The sequence below is a fragment of the Gavia stellata genome, chromosome 20, assembly GCF_030936135.1.
Source record: "Gavia stellata isolate bGavSte3 chromosome 20, bGavSte3.hap2, whole genome shotgun sequence".
NCBI lineage: Eukaryota > Metazoa > Chordata > Aves > Gaviiformes > Gaviidae > Gavia > Gavia stellata.
The window spans coordinates 9472067-9497632 of NC_082613.1; the positions used below are offsets into that span (position 1 = coordinate 9472067).

At 44.1% G+C, this 25566-nt stretch overlaps 1 protein-coding gene across 2 annotated transcripts; it reads left to right on the top strand.

Annotated features, from left to right (window-relative positions):
• Positions 1-4783: 4783 nt before the first annotated feature.
• On the top strand, positions 4784-24358 carry UBE2V1 (ubiquitin conjugating enzyme E2 V1). Of its 2 annotated transcripts, none has more exons than XM_059827042.1 (4): positions 4784-4808; positions 16372-16520; positions 19959-20084; positions 20476-24358. In XM_059827042.1, the coding sequence occupies exons 1-4, from the start codon at positions 4787-4789 to the stop codon at positions 20620-20622; spliced, it is 444 nt and encodes a 147-aa protein (XP_059683025.1). In that variant the 5' UTR covers positions 4784-4786; the 3' UTR covers positions 20623-24358. The 2 variants fall into 2 exon arrangements, with proteins under 2 accessions (XP_059683025.1, XP_059683026.1); XM_059827043.1 differs by having other exon boundaries at positions 4784-4802.
• The last annotated feature ends 1208 nt before the right edge of the window (positions 24359-25566 follow it).

Genomic DNA, 25566 nt, shown 5'->3' on the forward strand with positions numbered 1-25566 from the left:
CATGTTAAGTCTTGTTGCTGTTCTTCATTGATGCATTGTTAGCACTTAGTCCAAGAACTTGATCACTGGTTGCAAAATGCTTCATGCTGTTCCAGCCACCTGAAACACTTTGCAGCCTATTAAGTCTTGTTTAGGTTGAAGCAATCAATTGATAGTGTTGTAGGAGCTTGACGCTATACTACGCCAAACTTCATGACCTTTCAAGAAGTGCAAGTAATTCTGCTTTGGATACTAAGGAGTAACTGTGCTGGATTGGGAGGGGAGAGGTTCCCGTAAGAACGTCCAACAGGCACTTTCTCAATTTAATGTCATTTGAATCTTGTTTAATTCTTTGCTGAATGAAAGCTTACTGATGGTCAAATCTAAGACTATTTTCTCTTCCCTAGTTGTAAATTGTGTTGAATTCAAACTGTCTTTTCCTGAAGAGGATGGTAAGGTGTTTTTGAGTAATAGGTTTAGATGGATCTTGATCACAACTTCTTCAGATATGATGGACCACAACTTCTGAAAGGGTTGGGACTGGCAACTCTCCTTCAGTGGAAACTGCTGAATGCAGACGTATCTGAGCTGGGTTCTGCAGATTAAAATTGCAGTTGGTGCCTTGGTTACGAAATATTTAACGTGTTTAAATGATTCATTCCCTTGGAGAACTTTGTACCATTACATGAAACTATTATCTATTCCAGTTGTCACAGTCAATATCAGGTCTCAGTGTAGCTTTGACAGTAAAGAATACTTCCACTTTAGTAGGAGTCTCAAAATGCATTCTGTTGAAATTGGAGGAAGAAGGAGGAATACTCCTTTAATGCTGTTATTGTGGAAGACGGGTGTGTGGTTTCATACTATCTTTGGTGAAAAGTTTTTCCCTTTTTCTCCCACCCATGCCATCAAAACCCTTGGCAAAGACAACTGTGTATAAGAACGCAGAGCACTGTGGGGAGCATCCAGGAGGTTGCAGGCTTGATTAGGGAAGATTGTTGCAAGCTGGCAGGTTCTTTAATTATTGCCTGCTTCTCCCAGATCTGGGTGTTTAAGAGGTTTGATTCTCTGCCAAACCCGTTGGCTCAAAGTTGTTCCTAGAAGTAGTTTTATCTTGTTTTTAATTTCCAGGCACTGACTGTTGAGCTTTATATTAAAAAATTGAGATGTGAATATAAATTTGGGTGGGAAGAAAGGTAACTTCTGCTATCATGGAAGTCAGTGTGGCTATCATTACTCTGCATCAGTAAAGATAGATCTGTTAATATTTGCTATTTGTGACTGAAACTTACTTTATATTTCTTTGGCGTAACAGGTGTGACAGGTGTTGGACTGAATCTATGCTGAATGCTGGTGAGGTGAGGATGCAAACTACCATGTGTCCAGAGCAAAGAATGCTTCTCCTTCCTCTTCTTCCCTTCCAGCGTGAGTGTCCTGCAGTTTTAGGTGTAGGAATGCTTAGGGAACAACATCTATTGCTGTGAGTACAAAGAACTGCAGTAGTTCAGTTACTTCTGCCATCTTGGCAAAAGTTTAAATTCACATCTGTTTCTACCTTGAGACTCCTATAATCCATATTCGAACAGATTTGTAGTCCTTGGTTGTCTGTCCCTCCTGCCCTCATCCCTTTCTTCCCCTTCTTCGTGCCTTAAGCACGAAGTCCTTTGAGAGCTCATCTCTTACTGCAAATTTAAATGCCAAGTGAACAGCAGTGGTGCAGTGTATATAACAAATGGATTCGAAGCACATACATTATTAGAATTGGTACTTCAAGAGTGCTGTTAAAAGCAGTTGCTGTTGCACAAACCTCTCTCAGCCACTTGATCTGTAGTCTTACTGGAAACAAATCTGAGCTAATACTCGTGGCTGCTGGGACTATCTATCTGTTAATCTTAATTATGAGAAGCTGTGATAGCAGTTCATCTCTGGATGCTGTGTTACATGCTGATGCTGTGCTCAACTCCTGAGACAGCTCTTGCTCGGAGTGGCTCAACTCATCCGACATCGCTGGCATCTCCCAGGGTCCCACATTAATGTCACTGTTCATCAGGCAATATCGAGGGGCACGGCCTGTGAGCAAGTTCTGGTTTTTTAATCCTTGATCTTTCCCTCCCTGCTGTGAGTTGAGGTATATCTTAAAGCTTCCTCCTCCTTGGAGGAGGGTTATTGAATACCTGTGTGACTTGGCTTGATCTTCGGTTGTCAGTTGGTTTCTGGAAACTGTTCCACCCATTTAAAGTAGTGGATGCTTCTGTAAAATCAATATGGCAATTCTGGAGCAAAAGGCTACGTGGATCTTTCTTAACAGATGTAAATCTGGCTTAAGATAAATTTGTCTTAAGTTGATTAGGAACAGATTAGAGCTAAAGCAGAATAAGGCACTCCTTTTAAACTCCACAGAGATGGCTTGCATTTGAGTTCAACTAAATGCTTTTAAAAGCTATTTGATTTCAGTCTGTCACTTCCACAGAAAGATGCAGTCAGTCTCTTGCTCCTTGGACCTTCAGGAGAAGGTCTTTCAGGCCTTCAACTTCTGCCACGTCTGTAGCTGCCCTCCAACGAGCCGGCTGCTCGTGGTCGTGCGAGGGCCTAGCGGGAGCAGATTTATTTCTTTACGTGTATCTGTGGCGTTGCAGAGATCCTACAAGCATAGCTGTTTGGGGACTCGCTTGCAAGGGGAAGCATTGCACTGTGGTAAACTGATGAAAATTACTGCAAAGTGCTTTAAAATCCTGCTTGGCCTTTTCTTAAGCCAGTCTTCAGGAGAGCCTGATGGGCTAGGGATTGCTGTTGGCTTTGAAGTTCCCACGGATGCATTTCAAACTGCTCTGCTTTCTGATGTCTTTTGGCTTTGCCAATTTTGTTTCGTTTTGCTGCTGCATCAGGTTATCTGTGTTCTCTCCACTCGCCTGCACCCTTGACCTGGCTGCTGCCTCTGTGAAATACTGGGGGCAAACAAGGAGAGCCCCTTCTCAAGAGTTAGCATTTGCTGGAATAAACGTGAAGCAGTCACACCGCACAAGGAAAGGGGGTCCTCTTCAAGCCAGCCTAAAGACCACAGCTGCATGGATGGAAGTGTGTCTTTCTGGCATGTTTTTGTTCTGCACTATTTAAAAAAAAAAAAAAAAACAACAAAACAAAACCTCAAGAACTGGTGTGGCCCACAGCTGTTTGCACAAGACAGCAGGGCCAGCGTCAGCAGACGTACCTATGCAAAATAAGGCCAAACTAGGACCTTTTGGCTCAGGCGTGGTGTCTGTCTGTCTGTCTGTAGTCCTCCTGGAACTTGACTAGCAGCAGACCTAAAAGGTGGAAGTAGTCACCCACCTTGCCCCCCACAGATTATCCTGCCGGAGCATGAGGCACTCTGGCTGCTTGATACCGAACATCGCAATCCATCATCCTGGGGTGCTCGGCAGAGCGCGGCCGGGGACTCCCGCTCTGCTGCAGGCCGGTTCCCCATCTCCGGGCCGGGTTCCCTGGGCTCTCATGCCACCTAGCTGCTTTGCTGTTGTCTTCATCCTTTGCCGCTCTCAGCCATGTCTGAAATGCGGTACTAGAATTAAATGAAATTAAATCCGACCAGCAAGACCAACATTGCTATTGTAAAGCAGCTTCAAAGAATAATTGATAGAACTGGTACCTTGGCTCTGCTTGCTGCTGAAAGCCATGTATATTAAGGTTGACTTAACTGAGTAAATGGCTTAAAATGCAGCGGGGCTCCATTTTGCTTTGTAGTTGTTTCTGTGAATTTTCATATGATGTCTTGCGGCACGGTTTTTGGAATGTGTTGCAGGACAAAGCAGAATTCATTTCCCTCTTCTTTTTCTTACTACTTTATTAACTGGAGAAGGATAAGGGAAGATGCGCTGTTGATTAAAACACTGCAGTGTAGGTCTTCCTCATGTTCCTTATGTCCCTTCTGGCTACACTTCTAGGTTTGTATCAGCTAGTTCAGGCCTGAAAATATTTCTCATTGCCATGTATCAGACAGCAGCAACCTCCTGAAACACAGTAAGAAATACAGGGATGTGCTTCATAGCCTTTGTGCTGCAGAGGGGGTGTCGCAGCCCCTGGTACCTGCCTGTGCGCTGACCCTGGGCCCTAACCCCATCCTTCAGCCCCTTACCTGCCCTGTTCTCAGCTCGGGCTGCGGGGGGGAGAGGTTGGGCCTCTGTCAGTGTCGGAGGGGGACAAGCGAAGGCAGAGGTTGGGGTGCCCCGCTCAGCGCAGGACGGCGTCCTGGGGTGTCCCCTCGCTCTAACGGCGCGGGGGGAGCTTGGGGGTGCCAATGCATCAACAGCGTCAGGTTATTACGACGTGATTATGAATATTTGCAAAGCAGTAGGGGAGCTAATGCTGCTCGTGTTCTGGCCGTAATGAACGTAGTTTGCCAATTACTCATATTAATTGCATTTGAGTTTTACGGGCTGTTAAATGCTGAGAGCGTGCTGGTGTTTCAGAGCTCCTGGGGGAGCTCGCTGGGGTTGCTTTCCCCAGGGCTGCCGGCCGGAGGCGGGGAGCGGGCAGGGGCAGCCCCGCGGAGCCGCTGCCGCAGCCGGGGGGGCTGCTCACCTCGCCGGCAGCCCCCGCCCCAGCCCCCCCCGGGGTCTTGCAACTCCCAGGGAGCCCGCCCGCGCGACGGAGCGACGGAGGCGCCCTGCGTGCACCACGCAGCTCTCCGTGGCCCCGCCCCGCCGCGGCCTACCCCTTAGAGCGCCCGCCCGCGCCGCGCCCTCCGAGCCGCACTTCCCGCGTTGCGTTGACGTAGTGGGAGGGGGCGGGGCTCCAGCGGCAGCGGCGCAAGATGGCGGCCACCACGGGTGCGGGTGAGCGGGCGCCGGGGCGGCGGGGCCGCGGGCCGGGGGGGTCGCTCCTCGCCGCGGAGTAACCACGGCCCCCGCGGGCGGCGGCACGGCGCGCTGCCGGCGGCCAGGCGGCCCGGCTGGGTGTGTTGGGGCTGGAGGGGCGGCGGCAGCAGCAGGCGGTAGGCCGGGAGGCGCCCGGCGGAGGGGCGAGGGCGGCGGCGGGGGAAGGAGGAGGAGGCGGCGGCGGGGCCGGCCGGAGGGGTGCGGCCTGGAGGGGGCCCGGGGCCCGGCGGGGGCGGTGGAGCTGGTCCCCGCTCCTTTGTCGCCGCTCCCGGGCGGGCCTGGCCGGCGCCTCCCCGGGGGCTGCCGAGGCCTCGCGGTGGCAGCGGCCCCGGCGGGGCGAGTCCGGTCCGGGGCCGGGAGGGGTGTGTGGAGCCAGCCCGGGCCCCGCGGGGAGCCTGCCGCGGCTCTCTGCGAGCTGGCACCGGGAAGCAGCGCTGGCGCTGGGCCGGGCTGCCGGGGCCGGGACCCCCTGCCCGGGGCCAGCCGGGCCCGAAGCCGCTGGCCCGGCCCTGAGGTGCGGACCTGGGCCGAGGGCGCCCCGGCCGCTGACAGCCGCCTGAGCCCGCGCGGGGCGGCGGGTCGTGCCTGTCCGCGCAGAGCCGCCGCGCAGGCGTTGGTCGTGCCGCGCTCCTCTTCTGGCGAGTCCCGTGTGGTCAGAGCCGGCCCTCGGTTCTCTGGTCTCAGTAGTCACTGAGCCTTAACCAGAGCGGCGTGGGTGAATTTAGCTGCTTTAAAAATCTTTTTCACTAATAGTACCCTCCTGTTAGATCAGAAGGATGTAACTTCCTTGTCAGGACGAGTGTGCTTCAAGAAGTCAGTATTGTTTTTTTCCCCCCTTTAAAATTGCTCTTCACCTGCGTTGAGTAGTTAAGCAAATCCTAGCTTTGCATTTATCATTACACATTAAACAAAAATACTGCAGCTAGATTTTGAATGTTTTTTTCTTCTGCTGACATCCTCTAATGAACTTTGACAGGTGGAATAAATTAGTTTCACTTCTGTTTAGCCAGTTTCATTTTCCTGTTTTCATAAGTCCATATAGGGGTTTCAAATGTGCCACTCTAATACTTGTTTTCAGATTGCTTCCTTTGAAGTTTAAATATGAGATCACCAGAAGGCTGCTCATGAAAATACAACAAATATTTTGGAATTCTTTTTTTACAGATAGGTTTCTGTCGATGATCACTTTCAACTTTTAAGAATAACTGTCACAATGCAGATAATTCATAGTTATCGAGTTTATAAAAACACTTTTAAAATGCAGTGGATGCTGTCCTGAGAATTATGTTTTACAGATCTGTGTTTGAACATACGTTATTGTGAGGTATTGGAACGCTTGATTAAAATACACAAAAAATGTAGTGGAGCATTACTCCCCCCTCTTATGTCGCATTATTCTGGCTCCCATACTTTCTCAATAATCCTTTCAAGCTGCTGACTTTTCATTTTGTATTTGGCTGGAAGAACAAGGCAAATATTTTTCTTTTTAAGCCAGTGTAGCTTCGTGAATTAATTGTCTGGGTGGTCACAGAGGGGTATGTGTGGAAAGGGATTTGGACTGTGATGAAGTCCAAAGCTAGTCCTACTGCACAGCTTTCCTTTTGCACCAAACAGTCATTGCGATAAGCTGTCGTTAACCATCATCTGCTACCCACATTGTGTCTTTTGGATTGCTTCCTATTATTTCATGGATTTCTGAAAGCTGTCTCATGTCTTCAGTGCTGGAAGCAGGAAGCGATATGCAGCCAGGTGGATGCGAGTAGGGGCCTCAGTCTCTTGTTTCTACGATGTGGGCATCTGACAAGCACTGCACTTCAGCTATTCAGGAGATCTGTGTGTTTAACTGCTTCTAGGGAAAGAAAAAAAGAAATCAGTGTGTGACTTGTAAACATGTGTTGCAGTAACACTGAACTTTTGCAGTACACCCTAAATTCAGTATGAGAGACCATTCAGATACAGACGAGCAGCTTACATTGATGGCAGCCTTAGAGCTTTGTCCGGCTGTATATCATAGGCTTCCCTACGAGCAGTGGTCTGCGTTTCCTTGTTGCATGAGTAAAGGATGGAGATTGTCCTGTTCTGATGAGAACAACATAGTGTCCTGTTACTGATAGTGGTGGTGGTACTGCAATGCAGTTTGTGTGGTTCCTTCTTGACGCTGCACTGAAGGCATTGCCTAGCACATACAAATAAAGCCTGGAAGTGACACCTTGTTCTCCACTGCTGATTGATTCTCTGTGGGGCTTTGGGCAAGTAGCTTAGTAGTATCTTTACTCATATATAAACCAGATTTTACTAACACTTGTTTCGTGGAATCTTAATGTATTCATATTTGTTTATAAAACACATGAATGTGTTTGATATCCTGAGTTTACAGTGTTTCAGCAAAGGAGCTTAAACAGAGGTTGAGGATGAAAAATACTCATTCTTTCTTTAAAAGCAGCTACTGACCCAGAGTAAGAAATGGTAACAAATGTCCCTGTAACTTGAAGTCATAGGGCTGGTCCTGGGAAGTAGACAGGTAAGCCTTATATTTGTATCTAATAAACAGGTAGAAATAATTAAGGGGGGGGGAACCCCTCACCTGGAAGAAATGTTATGTATGGTGCAAGGTCCACCAGTATCACTTACATAGAGGACAATCCTGTGTTACTGGTGATGTGGGTTTCCCACACACGCAATTAATATATGAAAGGATTGACTTTAATCATTCTAATAAGGCTGTTCATAGGAAACTACAAACCCCAAACTGTAAGTGTATGTCTGTCCATCCTTCAGACTGAGATGTCACGCAGGAACGCTCAGCTGGTGCAGGTACCAGAGGTGATCCAGCCGAGACATCAAGGGTTCTTCAGAGGCTCACGTGCTCCGTGGGCCTGCAGGGAAGTTGGGCTGCGTGGAGTCTGTGTTGCAGTTAGACTGCAGGAGCTTGCTCCACGTCGCTGTCCTGCAGACGCTGGTATTATAATGAATCAAAACCTGGCCGTGTTGGCCTGTGGAATCCTGTTTTTCTCACTTTCATCCTAGGAAAAGTTTAATGACCTCATTTAACCCACTTTTCTCTCATAAGTCTGTTTAGGGGCTCTGTTGCAGGGCTGTTATAGGCACTGCATTTACCAACAGCCTGGAACCACTGAGTAGTAAAATGGTTTGCCCAGATTTAAGTTATTCAAAGTCAGAGGAATGTGAAGAACTCGAGAAGGACAATTCAGTAGGTGTACAGGCATAGTGCTGATACATGTGCCTTAATATTGCTAACAGAGAAGAGCACAGATCGGTTTTGGTACAGTATATTAAAAGTACATATTTGTAATTCTTGGGGGACCCATAACGTCGCTGTAAACTCAAAGTTATGCTTGTGAATAGCAAACGAGACATTACAATGCAGAAGAAACTGCGTGTTGAAGGGTATAGAAGGTGTACCTTGCCTCTGCAAATGGACTGTGATATCTCCTTTGGAGTGCACTGCACACAATAGTCATTGTTATCTCAAAATAAATATTGCCAGCCACCAAGTACTTTCTAAGTCTGTAAGTAAAATACTCAAGGGTAGGGAAAAAGAAATTGAAGAGAAACTGGGATGATAAATTATGCCTTCTTAAATAAGATGGACTGTAAGAGCAGATGAAATAGCAGGTGCTAGAGGAGTTGATTGCAGAGCTTCTTTGTGTATTGTAAGGGAAGGATGCAGTAGATTAAATGAAAAGGTAAATAGTTCAAAGCTCTTACAAGAGGATAGTCAGTTGAATCTTTTCATGTCTACTGTCTACTTTTCATGATATAAATTACATAATATATTTGAAAAATGCCATTCTGGCTGAGAACTTAAAATGATTCATTAGGGTATTAAATATGTAAGTAGGTAAGAATCGTAGAAGATATAATACTGACAAATTTTGTAAGGTGTATGAAGGTTGGGATTTTCAGGTTGTTAGGGTGTTTTTAACTACTGCAAGTCAAGATGAAATGACGCAGTTTCCACCTACTGATTAGTTTGTGCACTTTCCTCCCAAGTCTGACCTGGGCCTGGCCCAGAAGCAAACCCCAGGGCGGTGTGCGTCCTGCCTCTGCCGCTCCCCGCCTGTGCTTGTCAGCTCTGGTGTTAAACTGGAGTCCCGTACCGAACAGGTAACTTTGCCTTAGTCTGTCTGTGTGGCATCTTGCTCTTCAAAGCTTATCTTAAAATCGATGAACCTACTTGTGCATTCACCTTTTGGTGCGTGGTGTGAATTTAAGAAAACCTAGCGATACTTTGCAGGTAGAAGAGGCAGCTGGAGGAGAGCGCTCGGCTCTCAGTCAGTAACAGCCGTTTCTTTTCACAACACAAAGAGGAAATGGTGGGGTGTTCCCTGGTGAGGTTCAGTGTGAAGATTTTGTTCAGGATGCTAGTTCAGGGTGACTTATTTTCCAGAGTAACTTCTAGCAGAGCTGGTAATGTTTTGGTTTTCAGATGCGATACAAGCCACAGAATGCATTGAATTTTAACTCATCTGCTGCTGGGAAGCTTTACTTGGCTTCAGACATCAATGATATTGCCAGCCTGCCTCAGACAAATGTCTTAAATGTTTTAAGAGATGTAATGTGCTCTTTAAAGAGCTCTTTCCAAGGGCTTCAAGTATTGGAAGACAGAACCAGCACTCTAGCTTACACACAACAGAAAACACTTCAGATTGTTTCAAGTGCTCAGGAAGTTATTTTGGATCTGCAAAATTTCTCAGTACCTGTCTGCATTATCAGAGTGGAACTCATTACTATAAAGATGACGGAAGAAATCTCAAGTTCCTGTCTCCTGAAAGTTTTTGTCACAGTTGCTGAAAGCCTTTTATTCAGTTCTAAATGTTCCATCACTTCAGAAGCTTTATATACTATTGTGACAAGGAATGTTTTATTTATTTCTTACAATTGCAGTGCCGCAAGTGTAAGCTATCAAATTTTCAGTAGTTGCAATCTCTGCAAATAGATGAGAAGTATATTGGAAAATATGTAATTAAGGCTGAATATCAGATACCCAAAAACAAGCAACAGGAGGGGCTTTAAGACATTTAAGCAACAGAGGTGTTTAAAGCTATTGGACTTCAGTTCATTTGAGTTACTGTAAATCAGGAATTGGTATGGAAAGCAGAGTTAAAATTAGCCTGAAAGGCCAATTTGATAAGTTGCCCGTTATCGGTGAAGATGTCAAGAAACCTTCAGCAAAAAGACGGTTCCCCTTTTTAGAGCCCCTAAGGAGTGAAGTGCATTTTCTGTGTGCTTTACTGAGGTGTTCTGTGCAGTATATTTATGCTTTAATCCTGAAGAGAAAGGCTTGTAATTTGATTTCACTTCTGAAAGGCAAGAGAAATGTATTCTTGACATTTTTGAGAGGGGTATTTTTTGTTCTACTGTCACTGATGAAAAAGATTCAAGAAGAGGATCTACTCTCAAAGGCATATTGTCCATGTTATTTCACTGGTTTCACTGTACTGTTTTCAGCTTGGTAAGGTTTCTGAATTTGGAATTGCTTCCACTATATAACTGGGGAAAATTAAAAGATTAAAAAGTATAGTCTGTCAGAAAGTATTGTTTTTAACATGTTCAAAACATACTGTGTACTTCACGTGAATGTAAACTTAGGATGAGAAAAATCACAGACTGGTAAGATCACTTCTAAAACTGTCGTAAGACATACACAGTTGTACATCTGTGTATCTTTAGTAGTGCTGTGATATAAAGTAAATCTGGGAGTTCTTTAAGGTCTTTAAATGTCCAACGTTGGCATTTAACTGCCTTCCAGGAATAATTCTGTTCTTTCCTAGTTCAGACCTTTTTCGTTAGTGAGATTCTGACCAGACATGATCAGACTTCTCTTGTCCTCATTTCAGCTTGCTGTCTCAGTCTTGCAACTCATTGCTGAGGAAACAGCTGGGATGTGAGGTGCCGTGGTGGCGAAGGCTCGTCAGTATTGGTCCGCCTGGCAGCGCTGGTGTTAGGTGAATTTTTTGACAAGGAAAACAGAAGGTCCTGATTCTGTTTGAAGGCTGTGGAGGATGTCACCTAAAACCTAGCAGCTTCTTAACTGCGACTTTAAACTCTGTAAAGTACACATCCTGACTTTCTGGAAAACTCAGTCTGTGGTTTAGTTTTGTTCTCTAGTTTGCCATAAAGATATTTCATGAACTTTTTGTAACTGGTGAACTAGCATTGCAGGGTTGAGACTTCACAAATGCACATTTGCTAGAAGGTGAACTTTTAGAAAGACTGTACAAACCTGTGTCATTGGAGACCTTACCTTGTCAGTACAGTTATAATTTAGCTTTCATAGGTGTGCTGGTGTGATTAATGGTAAATATCTCGTTTTGCTCTGAAATGTTTTTTCAGTTCCGTTTCTGGGAGTATTTCTGTGCAGTCAGGCAAGCTGCAAGTGAAGCAATTATCTAGAGATTACTGTATTTTTGTATAAAATGAAGCTGCTATTTTGAGAGTCTTGAACCATAGCGAAGGCTAAATTAAAATGCATAACTGAAAGTACTTTCGACTGATTACTTTTTAGTTGCCTCTTACTATTTAGGTTTTTCTTGTGTTAAATGAAGGATTCTTAGAAAAACAGGTTTGTTTTGGTTACTGCCTTGAAAGTGAAAGTCTCTATTACTACACTAAAAAGATTATGCAAGGTATTTATTAGGGGGTGGGAGAATGACACACAGTTGACTCACAGTTGTGTTAGCTGGTGTAGGACATCTCCTAACTCTGAATCTGCCATGGTTTAGCCATTGAAGTTATTTGGCAAATACTGTGTATGCCTAGAACAGATCACTTTCTAGGAATCTTGGTGGACAGCAAACATGATGATGATATGTTTGCGTATGACCACAAGTGATAAAGCTGGTGTGGTTTCTGAGGTTGAGGCCCCAGCAGGATGTGGTAGCTGACCATGAGTGCTCCAGGCCATTGCAAATGAAGAGGAGGTAGGGTTGGTTTGCTAGCTTCATGCATCTTTCCAGGCTGACCAAAAGGGTGAATCTGGTCTTTTATTCTGCCTTGTTTAAGGGCAGGTTATTTAGAAATTATTTAAAGAATTTATGATCATATGGCCAGAGTCTTTTATTTGTATATGTGTGGTGTTCTTCCTGTCGAGGGAGCTGAATTAATATCTTTGATATGACTCTGAACTTGCCTTCCGTAGTGGCTGAGGTGCTGGCCTCCCATGTTACACCCCTGAGCTTTAGCATAGGGATAAAACATTTTTAGAAGGTAACGATGCTGTTGGACAGGGTGATTTGTTGTGAAGTGACCAACCATCTCCCATGATCATTTTATTTTCTGTGACGTGCATAGAAACTCGAATATGGGTACTTCACTTTTCCCACCTCCCTTTGCTACTGATGCGGCTGTAGTGCTCACAAGTGAGCAGTTGCTGTGGAATTAGTAATAACTTACCTTAACTTTTTCCGTGTGATAGGAGCCAGTGCACCATATGAGTAGCTAGCTCTCTGTAGACCTCAGACTTGTCAGGGAACTCTAAAATCCTGTGTGACTCTTTTATGGCTCTGATTCATGCTGAATCAGAGCAGCTGTACCTGGGGAGAGCTTGGAAATAAAGTTGACTTCTCTTCCTGTAAGGTTGTAAAGCCAAGCCTAGCTCTGGTTAGCAAATGTCAGAATTAAGGCTGCCTTTCAACCTTGGTTGTGGCCTCCTTGAATATATACGTGATGATGTCATTTTTAATTACGTGATCATATAATTTTCTTCAAGCAGGATTCCTGCCTCACTCTGTGAACAGGGTGCGTGATGCTCAGAGGAAGGGTAGACAGGCTTTTGGTTTCTTTCTTTGGTGCGTAGCCTGTGTCTGCTTACTACAAAGCTGGTTCCTCTTAAGTTATTTGTTTTGGTCTAAGTAAATATCAGTAAATTATCTTTGCACCACTGATAAATATGAAGTGGTATTATCAAGTACTGAAGTACGGAGGCTGAGATGATGCTTGTTAAGTATTGTGATGTTGTGGTCTAGAAGAGAGAGTATTTTTTGGCAACACAACACATTCGAGGCAGATCTGCTGGCTTCAGCTTGTTGCTTCTCCGAGCAGGGAGAGGCTCAGGTTGGGTTTCTAATAACAGCCACGGACGGTTTCCTTTACGGTGTCACCTGCATTTTCGAAGAGCTGCTGTGTCAGACCGAAGGGTGGAGTTGACCCTCCAGAAGGACCTTTTGTTCGCCTTTTGTTTGTCCTTCCCTGGCCGTTTCTTTCCCCGGGTGCCAGCAGGCAGGGCTGAAGCCCAGACAGCAGCTTCAGGCATCGCACAGCCGTGAGTCATTCCCTATCACCAGCTCTTCCGTGCATCCGTTGCAGCAAAAATAGTGAAATAGGTAATGTGTGTGTAAGTAAAGGTGGGACCTTGTCCTTCAACTTGTACTCCATCTGTTTCTCTTGTCCCCCAGCTCTCTTATCCCCTGCGTTGGAGCTAGACTGCTCTCTTCTCTGCCTCCCCTAACTACAGCATGGAGAGCATTGGGAATATAATTAAAAATGGGTTGGCTAATCTGTCATGATTCAGGTATGAACTGCATACTTGAAACTTCATATGCCTAAGGGACACAAGGTACATACTACTTAGTTTTAAGACTTACTGGGAGGGGAAAAGTTGGAGGTTTTTGTGCAGGGGAAGTGACAGTGGTCCCCAGGAGGTCCAGTTACCACTGAGGGTTTGGGGCTCAGTTAATCTTATGGCGATGGCTTCACCAGCCCCAACTGACTGATTTCCTTTCGCAGCCAAAGGTTTGTCTTACTCAGCAGCCATGGTAACAGCACGGTCTCGCTGGGAGTTGAAGATGTAGATTTGCCATGGAGCAGCAGTTGAGTCGCGCTCAGCAGCGCCCATACGTGTGGTTCGGTATAGCCAGGGCAGGTCTGGTGTCTTCTGACACCGCTTTTCTGAATCTGGGTTTCTCTTCATACTGTTGCTCCAGCTGTGTTACTGAATCATGTTTCCCCAGCATATTCTTGAACATCATTATGTTAGATGTGTATCAAACTAGCCAACAAACTAATTCCTTTACTAATTTGCTTTTTTGGTTTCTTTTATGCTTACTTTGTAGTGAATGAAATTTGGGCAACTCTGATTCCACAGCAAAATCATCACTGACATTTAGTTTCTTTATGTCATTAATATACTTAAAGGGATTTTAAAGCTACCAGAGTTATTCAATTTTAAGCACTGCTACATTTCACAATGCCTTAGATCCTCTGTATTTTGCACATTGCTAAGCAGCTACAGAGACGATTTTTAAAGCACTTGGTCCCTTCTGGTGTCCTCAGAGTTTGGTGCCCAGGCCATGCTGGAAGTGCTGGCTTCTGACCGAGAAGTTTGCTGGGTTCACTTTATACGCTGAAAGGCTGATTTCCCGTTCTCTTTCTGCTGTGCTAAATAAGTGACAGTGAAGAAGGGGATTAATTATGATTTTCTGTTATTATGTGCTGGTGAATAGTTAACTTCATACTGTTGGGGGCGGGGGGGGAACTCCAAACCCTAATTCCAACCTTTTTGTATGTCAGGTGAAAATAACTTTATTAAACATATCCTGGCAATAATTTTGTTGTTGTTGGAGAGAGACACACTTCACCCAGGTACCTGGAAGGATGTGGTGGGTTGACGCCAGGAGCCACCAAAGCTGCTCCATCACTCCCATCCTCAGCTGGACAGGGGAGAGAAAATACGACAAAAGGCTCGTGGGTCGAGATAAGGACAGGGAGCTCACTCACCAAATACCGTCACAGGCAAAACAGACTCGACTTGGGGAAATTAGTTTAATTTATTGCCAATCAAAACAGAGTAGGATAATGCGAAATAAAACCAAATCTTAAAACACCTTCCCCCCGCCTTCTTCCCAGGCTTAACTTCACTCCCGTTTTTCTTTACCTCCTCCCCTGCAGCGGCGCAGGGGGATGGGGAATGGGGGTTGTGGTCAGTTCATCACACATTGTTTCTGCCGCTTCTTCCTCCTCACACTCTTCCCCTGCTCCAGCACGGGGTCCCTCCCACGGGAGACACTCCTCCATGAACTTCTCCAACCTGGGTCCTTCCCACGGGCTGCAGTTCTTCACTAACTGCTCCAGTGTGGGTCCTTTCCACGGGGTGCAGTCCTTCAGACACAGACTGGTCCAGCATGGGTCCCCCCACGGGGTCACAAGTCCTGCCAGAAAACCTGTCCAGCATGGGCTCCTCTCTCTCCATGGGTCCACAGGTTCTGCCAGGAGCCTGCTCCAGCGTGGGCTTCCCACAGGGTCACAGACTCCTTCGGGCACCCACCTGCTCCGGCGTGGGGTCCTCCATGGGCTGCAGGTGGATATCTGCTCCACCGTGGACCTCCATGTGCTGCAGGGGCACAGCCTGCCTCACCGTGGTCTTCTCCACGGGCTGCAGGGGAACCTCTGCTCCGGCGCCTGGAGCACCTCCTCCCCCTCCTTCTTCACTGACCTTGGGCTCTGCAGAGTTGTTTCTCTCACATATTCTCACTCCTCTCTTCTGACTGCTTCTGGTGTTGCGCAGGGTTTTTTTTTCCTTTTCTTAAATATGTCATCCCAGAGGCACTACTACCGTTGCTGATGGGCTCGGCCTTGGCCAGCGTCAGGTCCGTCTTGGAGCCATCTGGCATTGGCTCTGTTGGACATGGGGGAAGCTTCTAGCAGCTTCTCACAGAAACCACCCCTGTGCTCCCCCCCACTACCAAAACCTTTCCATGCAATCCCAATACAAAGGACAAGTGGTGGCACAGAGTGCACTCATGTTTTGTGATGACTGAGGTATGGATACCTTGAAGAAGGGTGAGTAATTAAGTCCCCTGTGGCCTGGGTTCAGGATCCTCCTTCGCCACAGACATAATGTGTGACCTTGGATATGTCACCTAAGCTCTCTATGCCGTTGTTTTCCATTAATGTAATGGGGATAAGAAAATTTCCCTGTTTCGCTGTGTGTTTAGAGGATGAATGTGCCAGCAATTAAGAAGTGCTGAAATTCCTTGGTGGTGGAGGTCATAAGTACAAAGGATGCTATTGCTGCTGACAAAGCCCACTTAAATTAACTTCAAATTAACCTACTAATGTTATGAGAGAGTTTTATTTGCTTTGAATAGTATTTTTAAAAGCTCTGAGTGAGTTGAGTGATGTCAAGCCTCTCGTGGTGTCATTTTGTAGAATCTTCTAAATTTTTATACTATAAATCATATAGACAAGTGCTAATTAGAGCTCCATAATACCATGTGTATCTCTGAATGGACTTTCATTTTACTGCCTGCCCTAGTATCTGGCCTGTCAGCCTTCTAGCATGTTTAATTGTGGATAGCTTGATTTTGCCTGTGAAATCCAAGCTAAATATGGGGATATCTTTTTCATAGCGTTGAAATATTGTAGTTCAAAAAATACTGATATTTTTATGTTTTTACCCAAAATGTTTTCTGTAGAATGACAAAAAGTGTCAGTGAAATTACTCTAGCTTTATTTCTTTACTAGATTTCTCAACTCAAAATATTTTTCTCATTGTTTCCAGGAGTAAAAGTTCCTCGTAATTTTCGTCTGTTGGAAGAACTTGAAGAAGGTCAGAAAGGAGTAGGTGATGGAACAGTTAGCTGGGGCCTTGAAGATGATGAAGATATGACACTTACAAGATGGACAGGAATGATTATTGGGCCTCCAAGAGTAAGTATCCACTTAAATATTAAAATAGTAGTGTTACTCTTTTTTTTTCTTCCCCCTTTTCTTCTCTTAATCTAACCACTGAAGTAGAAAACAAACAAAACAGAAATGAGTGAAAAAACACTTTAGCAAGTGATTTATGTTGAAGGTTCAAGTTCTGTATAATAATGGGTTTCATGTATCTATATGTCTTTTTGCTTATAATTTGGAATATTTTTAGTGCCTTTCTCTGGTTAGTTCTGTTACATGTCTGCTTTATATTTACAGATTCATTAAGACATAACTTTTGAGATTCCAGGATTCTAGTATCCTGTACTCTTGAATACAGCAAGGTTTAAAATCCTTCGGCTAGTGAGATTACATATGGAGCTAATGTAGGTAAAACGTGGATGTTTTGTTCAGTACTGCTAGTCTTTCTGCTGTTTCGTGTTGAGTTTATGGGTTGGTTTTTATTGCAGCAGTACTGACGTGCTCTTGTAGAGTTTCAGCTAACTCAGGAAACTCAAATTTTAATGAATTCAGTTTTTTCTCTGAATGTTCTCTCCCAAAGTAGCTTCTTATAATGCTACTGATCTTTGTTGTAGTATTGTTGCTTTCTTGCTCTCTTCTCCCCCCAAACCCTTCTAAACTGCGAGTCTCCACTCTGGCAGTGAACTTGAGGACTTAATTGTGCATTGTATGTATGCATGTATTCTAAAAACAAAACTTGTCTGTTGTCTCCAGTTTCACTGTGTATCTCTGTTCTGTTTCCTTAATATCCTTACCATGACGTGCAAGTAGCTGATTCTTCTTCCTGCAATAGTAGATGTTGTCTTCTATGTCTGACCTCAGTATCATTTCTCAATAATTCCAGTGTTCTCAATCTCTTTATGGAAACCTTTACAGACCTTTTATCATGCTAGTGCCCTATGTGTTTCCATTCTGTCAGTTGCCTTTTCTGACATACGATGAGGTTGTACAAGAATTTCTATTATAATGGCACTGCATGTGCAGTATTTTCTATCTCATCCAGAAGTGTTGTTTACTTCTTGTCTGCCATTGTTAACATCTCCCCATTCATGATCATTTCATTTGTTTATGATATGCCCAAATCATTTTCTAGAACAGCATTTGATTTTAGAACATTAGGAGAGTGTTAATGAGCCTGCATTAAGACTGTGAAGAAAGCTCACTGTGTGCATACACTTTATGGAAAATTTAAGCAACCTTGAAATCTAATTTAGAAAATTAAATACAAACTGAAATGTGCAAACAGGCATGTGCTGACTTGTCAGTAGTGGTAGAAATTTGTAGTTCGTGTCATACTGCTAACCAAGACTAGAGGACTGTCACAGAAGATGGTTCAGCTGTGCCTCTTTTGTCTTTCTGACACACGAATATAGATTTTTTTTTTTTTTTTTTCCCAAAAGTATCTTGACTTCTTTTGAGCTTATTGCTTGAAAGTATCAGGCTGCATTGAGAGAGATTCTGGGAACTTTTAGTCATTCTTGTTTGCTAAGTGGCTGTCCTGCTTTTAGCTCTGTTCGTACTCATTTATATTATTACCTTTTTTTTCTTAGTAGGATGTGGGAATACTGGCTCTGGAAAAAAAAATTAAAATCCTATTTCCTCTGGGTAGAAAGCAGTCACGCTTGTAGCAGGTGGAAGAATCTTATGTTAGGCATCCCGGAGGGAAAAATGAACCGTAGTGCAGAGTTAGATACGTGCTGCTGCTCTTGAGTGTCCCTGCTACCATACATGGAAGCATGCTTCTCCTTCCCAGTCTTTGTGCGGATGGTTTCGCAGCCAGTGATTCATCTTGTTTATACATGCTATTTAAAAACAGTGGCACTGTCAAAACTCAGCTTCATCTGCACGTATTTTATATTGGCTGTAGACATGTGCATGGTCAAGGCTTTCCATTCACTGGTCTTAATGCGGTGCAGTTATTTGCAAAGATCCTGAAGAGCTGCACGAACCTCTGGGCTGTTAATTGCTCTGTGCACAAGGCGTGCTCAGGGACTCAGTCAGGAGACCTGGGCAGGCAGAGCAGAGCTGATGGATGACTTTTTTTCTCCAAAACTTTGTGACAGCATTCAGTTTGTCACCACCCTGCCTGGGCATCTGAAAGGCTGTCTGGCCGAGGCACTGGAGGAGTGACTGAGAGGTACCACTGCCACCAGCACTGGCCGAGTGCCGGTCCCACTGTGGCTGGCTGCGGGCTGCTTTAAAGCCGCTTCATTTGCACACGTGAGAAGCAGCTGAATCAGGAAGTCAGTTCTTATGTTTTTGGTAGTGGTTTGCATCAAAACACTCATTAATATTAAGGGAAATATTAAGAAGTTCAGGGGCATAACAAGCCCTTGAAAGGGATTGCATGGAGTTTTATATTGAGAACTTTTGGTACGTTGGGCAACCATTCTTAAGATCCTGGTGGAGCCGTAGTGCTCTGCTGTCACAGGTGAGCAGGAGCTGCTGGCTGCTTCTGGGCTTCTGCGCTCACATGTTTGCCCGGATTTTTGCTCGTGGTCGCTGCCTTGTGAGTTTAAAGTTCATTGCAATGTTGAAGGTGCAGGAAGTTGTGTCAGAAGCTCTAAATCTGGAGAGCTTATCTGCCTAAACTTCCCCATGGTGATCCTGTTCCTGTGGTATATGTCTGCCAGCTGCCTGCATTGCCCAGCTTAGCTAGAGCTCTGTGCCAGCCTGCACCGGATCAGGACATCAAAAATAGTTATTCTCGGAATGCAGAATAACATTAACTGTTGTTTCTTTTTATGAATTTTAAATATTGAAGAATCAATGTCGCCTTGTTAGATTTGTCTCTTCTCTATACCTGTTGGTTGGTTAGTTAAAAATTCACAATCCAGGACTTCTCTCTTATTAGCAGTTAAGTACTACAGAGTGTTACTGCTGTGGAGACAAAGTGATAATGCTGTTTGGGATCAGGATGTACTTTGCAATGTGTTGAATCTTGGAGCGTTCCCCTTTCTGAGAACTGGCACATTGGTTTATGACCAAAGAATATTTTTCAAGTGCAGTTCTAGGACAGGCTGACTTTAGAGAGTTGCCTCAGCTAAAGCTGTGGCTTCAATTTCAAGGTAGTATGTCTAATTAGTAAATTCATAAAGCAGCTTTGTTTTATAAAGATTGATTGAAAAGTAGGTATCTGAGCTATATGACGATGTAAAAAATAATTTCTGTTGTTGAATGGGAAGCAATGCTAGTTTCATTCCTTATATGAATATTTGGTGCTTAAAAGACCAGTAGAATTTATTACCCTGAAGAGGTAACATTTGATACTCTGAATATTATAAAATGAACCCAAAACAGAGGTAGCCAGCATAGTATATAAATGGCTGCCTGTATGTTTAGTAGTTTGCATATCCGTAAAGTAACCACTGTTTTAACCAAATGCGTATTGAACTGCCTGATGTAATCGTTCCCCCTTTCTTTTCCCCGTAGACAATTTATGAAAACAGAATATACAGCCTTAAAATAGAATGTGGGCCTAAGTATCCAGAAGCACCTCCATTTGTAAGATTTGTAACAAAAATTAATATGAATGGAGTAAATAGTTCTAATGGAGTGGTAAGTTTTTGGTTTTTATTCATTTTAACGTGGTTTTCATGTGCAGCTTCGATTAATGCTTTGTTCATACATGCAACTTGCTTAACTACTTACTGCTTGCTGGTGTCATTTTCTTTGAGTAGAAGGAAAGGGGGGTAGAAGGGAAGTATAGGAGCCAAGTATGTTCTGAAATCAAAACGTGGAATTTACTTTTCCTGCCCTTTTGCAACTCACAAGTAGTTGCATCATACGGGGATTTATTATGCTTTTAGGAAACCACTTGCTTGCTTTTGCTTTCTTTGGTTTCTCCCACTCAGATTCCTTATTGGATCTTTAGTTGGAGGGTGTGTGGGGGAGTTAACTGTATCAAACGTATCGATTGTGACAGGAATGGTGTTTTTGTCTGTTTTAGGTGGACCCCAGAGCCATATCAGTCCTAGCAAAATGGCAGAATTCTTATAGTATCAAAGTTGTTCTGCAAGAGCTTCGGCGTCTAATGATGTCTAAAGAAAATATGAAACTTCCTCAGCCACCTGAAGGACAATGTTACAGCAATTAATTAAAAAAAAAAAAACCATGCCCCCCTTATTCAATTTAAGCTGTCTTCATTTTCCACAGTAGTAAATTTTCTAGATGCATCTTGTAGACCTCAAAATACTGGAAAGGAAGTTCCCATTCAAAGGAAGTTTTTCTTGAGATACTGTAAATGATACTAATTTTTTTCATTTGAAATATAAGTTGTGCTATAACAAATAATTCTGTCGTGTAACCACTGTCCACATAGCTGAACTTCTGGTATCAGGAAAAGTCTATTTAAATTTATTACTGTCAAGACCAGTGTGGCACATCTAACTTAACTGTGAAAGCATACATCCCACAATCACCTTGCTGTGTGTCTGGCCTGGGGTTGTTTTTTTTTTTTTTTTTTCTTTTTCTGTCTTTTGCAATAGAGTCGAAGCTCAGGGCTATTTATTAGAGTAGACACAAAGGTTTTTGCTTCCAGTACTACACTGGGCTTTACGGACTACTAATGGGGATGTGTGCTAACCTCAGTCATCCCTCCCTTTGTGCTATCTCTAGTAAAGGCTGAATGTGACTGTGGTCGTTTTTGGTTTTTTATTATTTTTTTATTAAATGCCCTGATAATCTGGGGCAAGCTTTCCTTCTTCCCTTTGGCCAAGGCGTAGATTGTATTTCTCTTCCTGGTCCCCCTCACCAGTGACGTGGGCTTTGGTTGAGGGATTCAGGGTTCTTTTAATCTCTTCCTCTTCCCCTCTTTTTAGTGGGGGTGCTGCTTTCTTTTTGCCCCTCTTTGTGACTCCTCTCGCCCCTGGCCAGCAGGGGTAAGCGTTGGGGCAATAACTTGACCTGTTCCCTCCTGCTTATCATTTTGGTTTTGCAACAAATTTAGTCTTCACCAGCCTGGGAAACAAGAGTATCTATTCTGCTCACAAACTTGGATTTTCCCTGTCCCTCCAGCACTGCTGCCACACCGCCAAGCTGGCCACGGCTGATGTTATTAGATAGGCTTTTGACGTGGTGAAAAGAGCAGTAATTTACCAGGATTGCCGAAATCTTCTGCTGCCAAACTTTAATGGGGAAGCTCTGCACGTAGATATTCTGAACACACACTCCAGCTCAAATAGTTGTATTTTGGTGCTTTGGATTGACCCAAGAATGTTAATTGACGAAATGTTGCACTTACGTTTGGCCCTTCTAAAGATGTGACGACTACAGACAAATCAAATCAGTGTAGTAGATTTTATTAGAATTCTCTAAGTCTTGGAAGAGAAATCTCTTCAGTGAAGACTTTGGGGAAGTGGTGCATACAGCAGATAAGGACCTTAATTGGCTTTGCATCCTGGCAAATCACTGCCTTTTCTGGTTTACTGTTTTGGACCACTAACTGCTGAAATGTGGATGCAAGCTTACATACAACCAACCTAGTGTGTCCTAAGTTTTATGACAAATTCAGTGTTTGTGTAAAAAAACAGGAAAAAAAAGAAAAAAGAAAAAAAAAGAAAAAAGTAAAAATAAACACATTTTAAAGCAGCAGCTATCAAGTCAATGAACAATTGATGTTTCCATTAACTCTTTTGAGGAAAATATTAGTTGTAAGGATTTAACATCCTCTGTAATTAAAGTTTAACATAACAGTATTCCGTAAGCAGCCTTTTTATTGTATCAGACCATTGCCTGATTTTAATATAATAAAAAGTGTGCATTAATATTAGAAGGCTTTAATTGTATTTATGTTTAGAATTTTGATCCCTTACGGAATTCTTGATTTGTTGGAAGTATCTTCCTACAGATCACATTTAGCTAACAGTATGTAAACTGGTGGCGAAAGGCAATTGTCTTTATCCAGCTGCTGCTGCTGTGCCAAGGAGAAGCTTTAGTTTTAGATTAATCCTCAGACTCCCGTAGACTTGGCAGTTGGTAACGTTATGTGTTGCTAAGGAACTGCTGAAATGAATTTCTAGGTACATGTGCTGTCTGAAGGTGCTCTGTCATTGCAATGACCTTTATGTGCTGTAGTCCTGAGGAAATCAAGTCCCTGTACAGTTGCATGTTACGCTGTCTGTCAAGTTCAAGGAGAACTTCACAAGCTGAAATTTTACCTGTTTTCCCTCAAATAGTGAAGTGTAAAAAGCTGACCTTCTCTCCAAATCTGGATAAAAACAGGGCTATGAGATTTTGGCCTTTTCCAAGAGTAAAGCGTCTTCACTTCAGAGGATTGCCAGAAGGTACTCGTGCATTCACTTCAGCGTTGTGGTGAAACAAGGGTCTTCCTGGGTTAGGAATGAAAAAGGGAATGACCTGTTGTGAAACTTTGTGACACTTGCTGCTGGCTTCTAGCATGGAATACTACTCAGTCCTTTGGTAGCTCAGAGGGTATCTGTGAAGACAATGCAACTAATACTTTGTCAGCATCGTGTGTGTGTGTTTATTTAAAATAGCTTGGTATCTAAAGATGTTAAATGGGAATCGGAACAATGCTTGATAATTATAGCGTGCTGCTTGATTATCTCTGTTTTTCAGAGCTGTTGTAAGAGTCCCCTTGCCCTGTTCAGGAGGATATGGTTGGTGCATGTTTGGGGCCTCCCCCAACCTTCGTGCTTCAAGTAACGGTCTTAAAACCCTGAAACTCTGTTTTGCTTTGCAAGTTGTACAGGTTAGAGCATTCCACCCTGACCCGGGCCATGCTGCGCCGGGAGTTGTGCTGGCAAGATCCATGTGTTAACAACACTTGCCGTATGAAGTTGGGTGGTGCTTTAAAAAAAATAAAGGGGGTTCACTGTAAATTTTCTCACCTAGGAGTTGCATTTTTTAAACACATTAGTGCTCCAATGCGCTGCTGTTCTCTCTCAACCAAATAGGAGCAGTATGGAAAAATAACACCCTGAAAGTCAGCTGCCATTGAATCTACACGTTGTAGCTTTGTCAGCGTATGTGACCTAGAAACTACGTAGTGGAGGTGACCAGTCATCCCACAGCCCGATTGCTTGTTTATGCTTCAGAAATGAGGTGGGGAAATGAAACCGTGTCTTACCTGTATTTATCTTACCTCTGGCAGTGAAAAGGCAAAGTGTTGAGCTGATCCCTGCAGACCCTCAGTTTATGTGCTGAACCAGTGTCTCTTAAGAGAAAGATATAAAGGGATAATAAATTAAGTAAGTGGATTGGCCGTAAAATAAATGCTGTTCCTTGGAGCAGGTGCTGCTGGAGGTGGCCGCAGCAGTGCCCGGGGAGGAGACTGGTTTGAGCAGGAGATGGCCCTGCAGCTGTCCCGCACTGCCTTCTGCAGAGGGTCCATGAGCCGCCCTTGGACAGGGGGTCCGTGAGCCGCCCTCGTACCAGCTGCGCTGGACGCTTCCAATAAAACCCCCTGAGCTGCCGGTGCTTCCCGTGGCTGTGGAGCGAGCTTCTGGCTCAGCTCGGGGTGTGAAGACGGCAGAGGGAGCCAGCAAGCTGTGCAAGGCTTGGGTCTGAGTAAGGTGCACGTGCTGCTCAGTTTAAATGTTCTCTCCTGCGGGAACCACTTTTCGTATTTACCCGGAATCAATTTCAATTTTAAAAGCCTGTTTATCATGACTTTCTCACTGTACAGGCATTAAGTTGCTAGGGGGAGAACCAGCACTGCAGTGAGATTTTACTTGTTAATAAAGACTAATTGTTGTTTGCTTCTTGCTTTGTTGTAATTAAGCTCTGCATGTGTATGTAGGGAGTATATGCTTAAATATGCCTCTTCTGTACTCTTACAACTTCTTGCAGTGCTTTGGATATAAAATTTAAGTTTCTTCCACTATCATTAGTGGAAGCCAATTTTTTTAAGCCAAAAAGTGTCATCAGCAGCTCCGTGAGACACCAGTGCTGTCTGTGGTTCACACTAGAGTCGTACAAGGACGCAGAGCGGGAAGAGTAGCCGGTGAGCGTGGCCGTGCCCATCGGTCTTGGGCAAACAGCCTGACCAAGGGACGGGCTGCTCTGAACGCTTTATCTCGGCTATCTTCAGAGCTGTGATACCGGAGCTCCCTGTGGCACTACCAGGCAGGTGCGAGGTAGAGGAACAGTGCTAAGTTATGCCAGTTTTAACGAGGGAAGCAAACCCAGCAGAGATATGCAGTGGGACATGCTCTTGCTCCTTTGCCAAATACCTGCCTTTGTGGTGTCTTGCCAGAATTGTAGGAGCTGTTTGTGGCTTACCTTGCTGTTTGTGGGAATTGGCCGTTAGGCATTTGAGGTCAGTGCTTTACCTACAGGACAGTGTTTCCTACATCAAGAAACAGCACAGTGAATTCAGTATTTTTTGCAAGCTGGCAGAGGCTTACGCTGAAACAAGGGAGTTCCAGTTCTGCATGTACCTGTAAATATGTGTCTGCTTCAAGCTCTACCTACTTTGAGCTGAAAGAAGGTGAAGAGAATTTGATAGTGATATTCTTAATATCTAAAATTTTTTACATACTATTTTATCTTTAAGAAGCTTTTTCTGATGGCTTAGAGTTTTCCTAAGTCAGTGGAAATTGTGTTAATCTTTGGCTAGGGTGCTTTCCAAAAGCATGCTAACCTTGCTGTTGACTAAGATTCAGCTTCTCCTTTTCTCTGGTCTTGCTGTAGCAGATTGCTGGAGAACGTGCTTAACTTTTAAGCCTGTGAAGAGCCCCAGTGAAGTCAAATTTAAGTTGGGCGCATGCTTAAGTGCTTTGTTGGACCAGAGCCAGCATCCTCAGCCTCTGCTAGGAAAGAGACTTTTTTAGCCTTTATTGAGCATCTTCTTCCTAGTCTTCCCTTTTGGTGCTACGTCCTTGGTGCTTGTGCCTTTACATTTTCCCCCAATGTCTCCCACATTTGTTGTTAAAAAAAAAAAGCAAAGAGCAGAAGATGACGTGGAAGATAAGGAGATGAGCTAGATTCTCATCATTTCATATCTGTCAAGCATCTTGTTGCCTTTTTCATCCTTATCTCCTTTTAAATAAAGCCTACAAAGGGTTTTCAGAAATGT

Excerpts from the sequence above, each read along its gene's own strand:
- UBE2V1 (XM_059827042.1), top strand. The coding sequence starts at position 4,787 with ATGGCGGCCACCACGGGTGCGG. Across the intron at positions 4,809-16,371 it reads GGCGGCCACCACGGGTGCGG|GAGTAAAAGTTCCTCGTAAT; the intron begins GTGAGCGGGCGC and ends CATTGTTTCCAG. Across the intron at positions 16,521-19,958 it reads TGATTATTGGGCCTCCAAGA|ACAATTTATGAAAACAGAAT; the intron begins GTAAGTATCCAC and ends TTTTCCCCGTAG.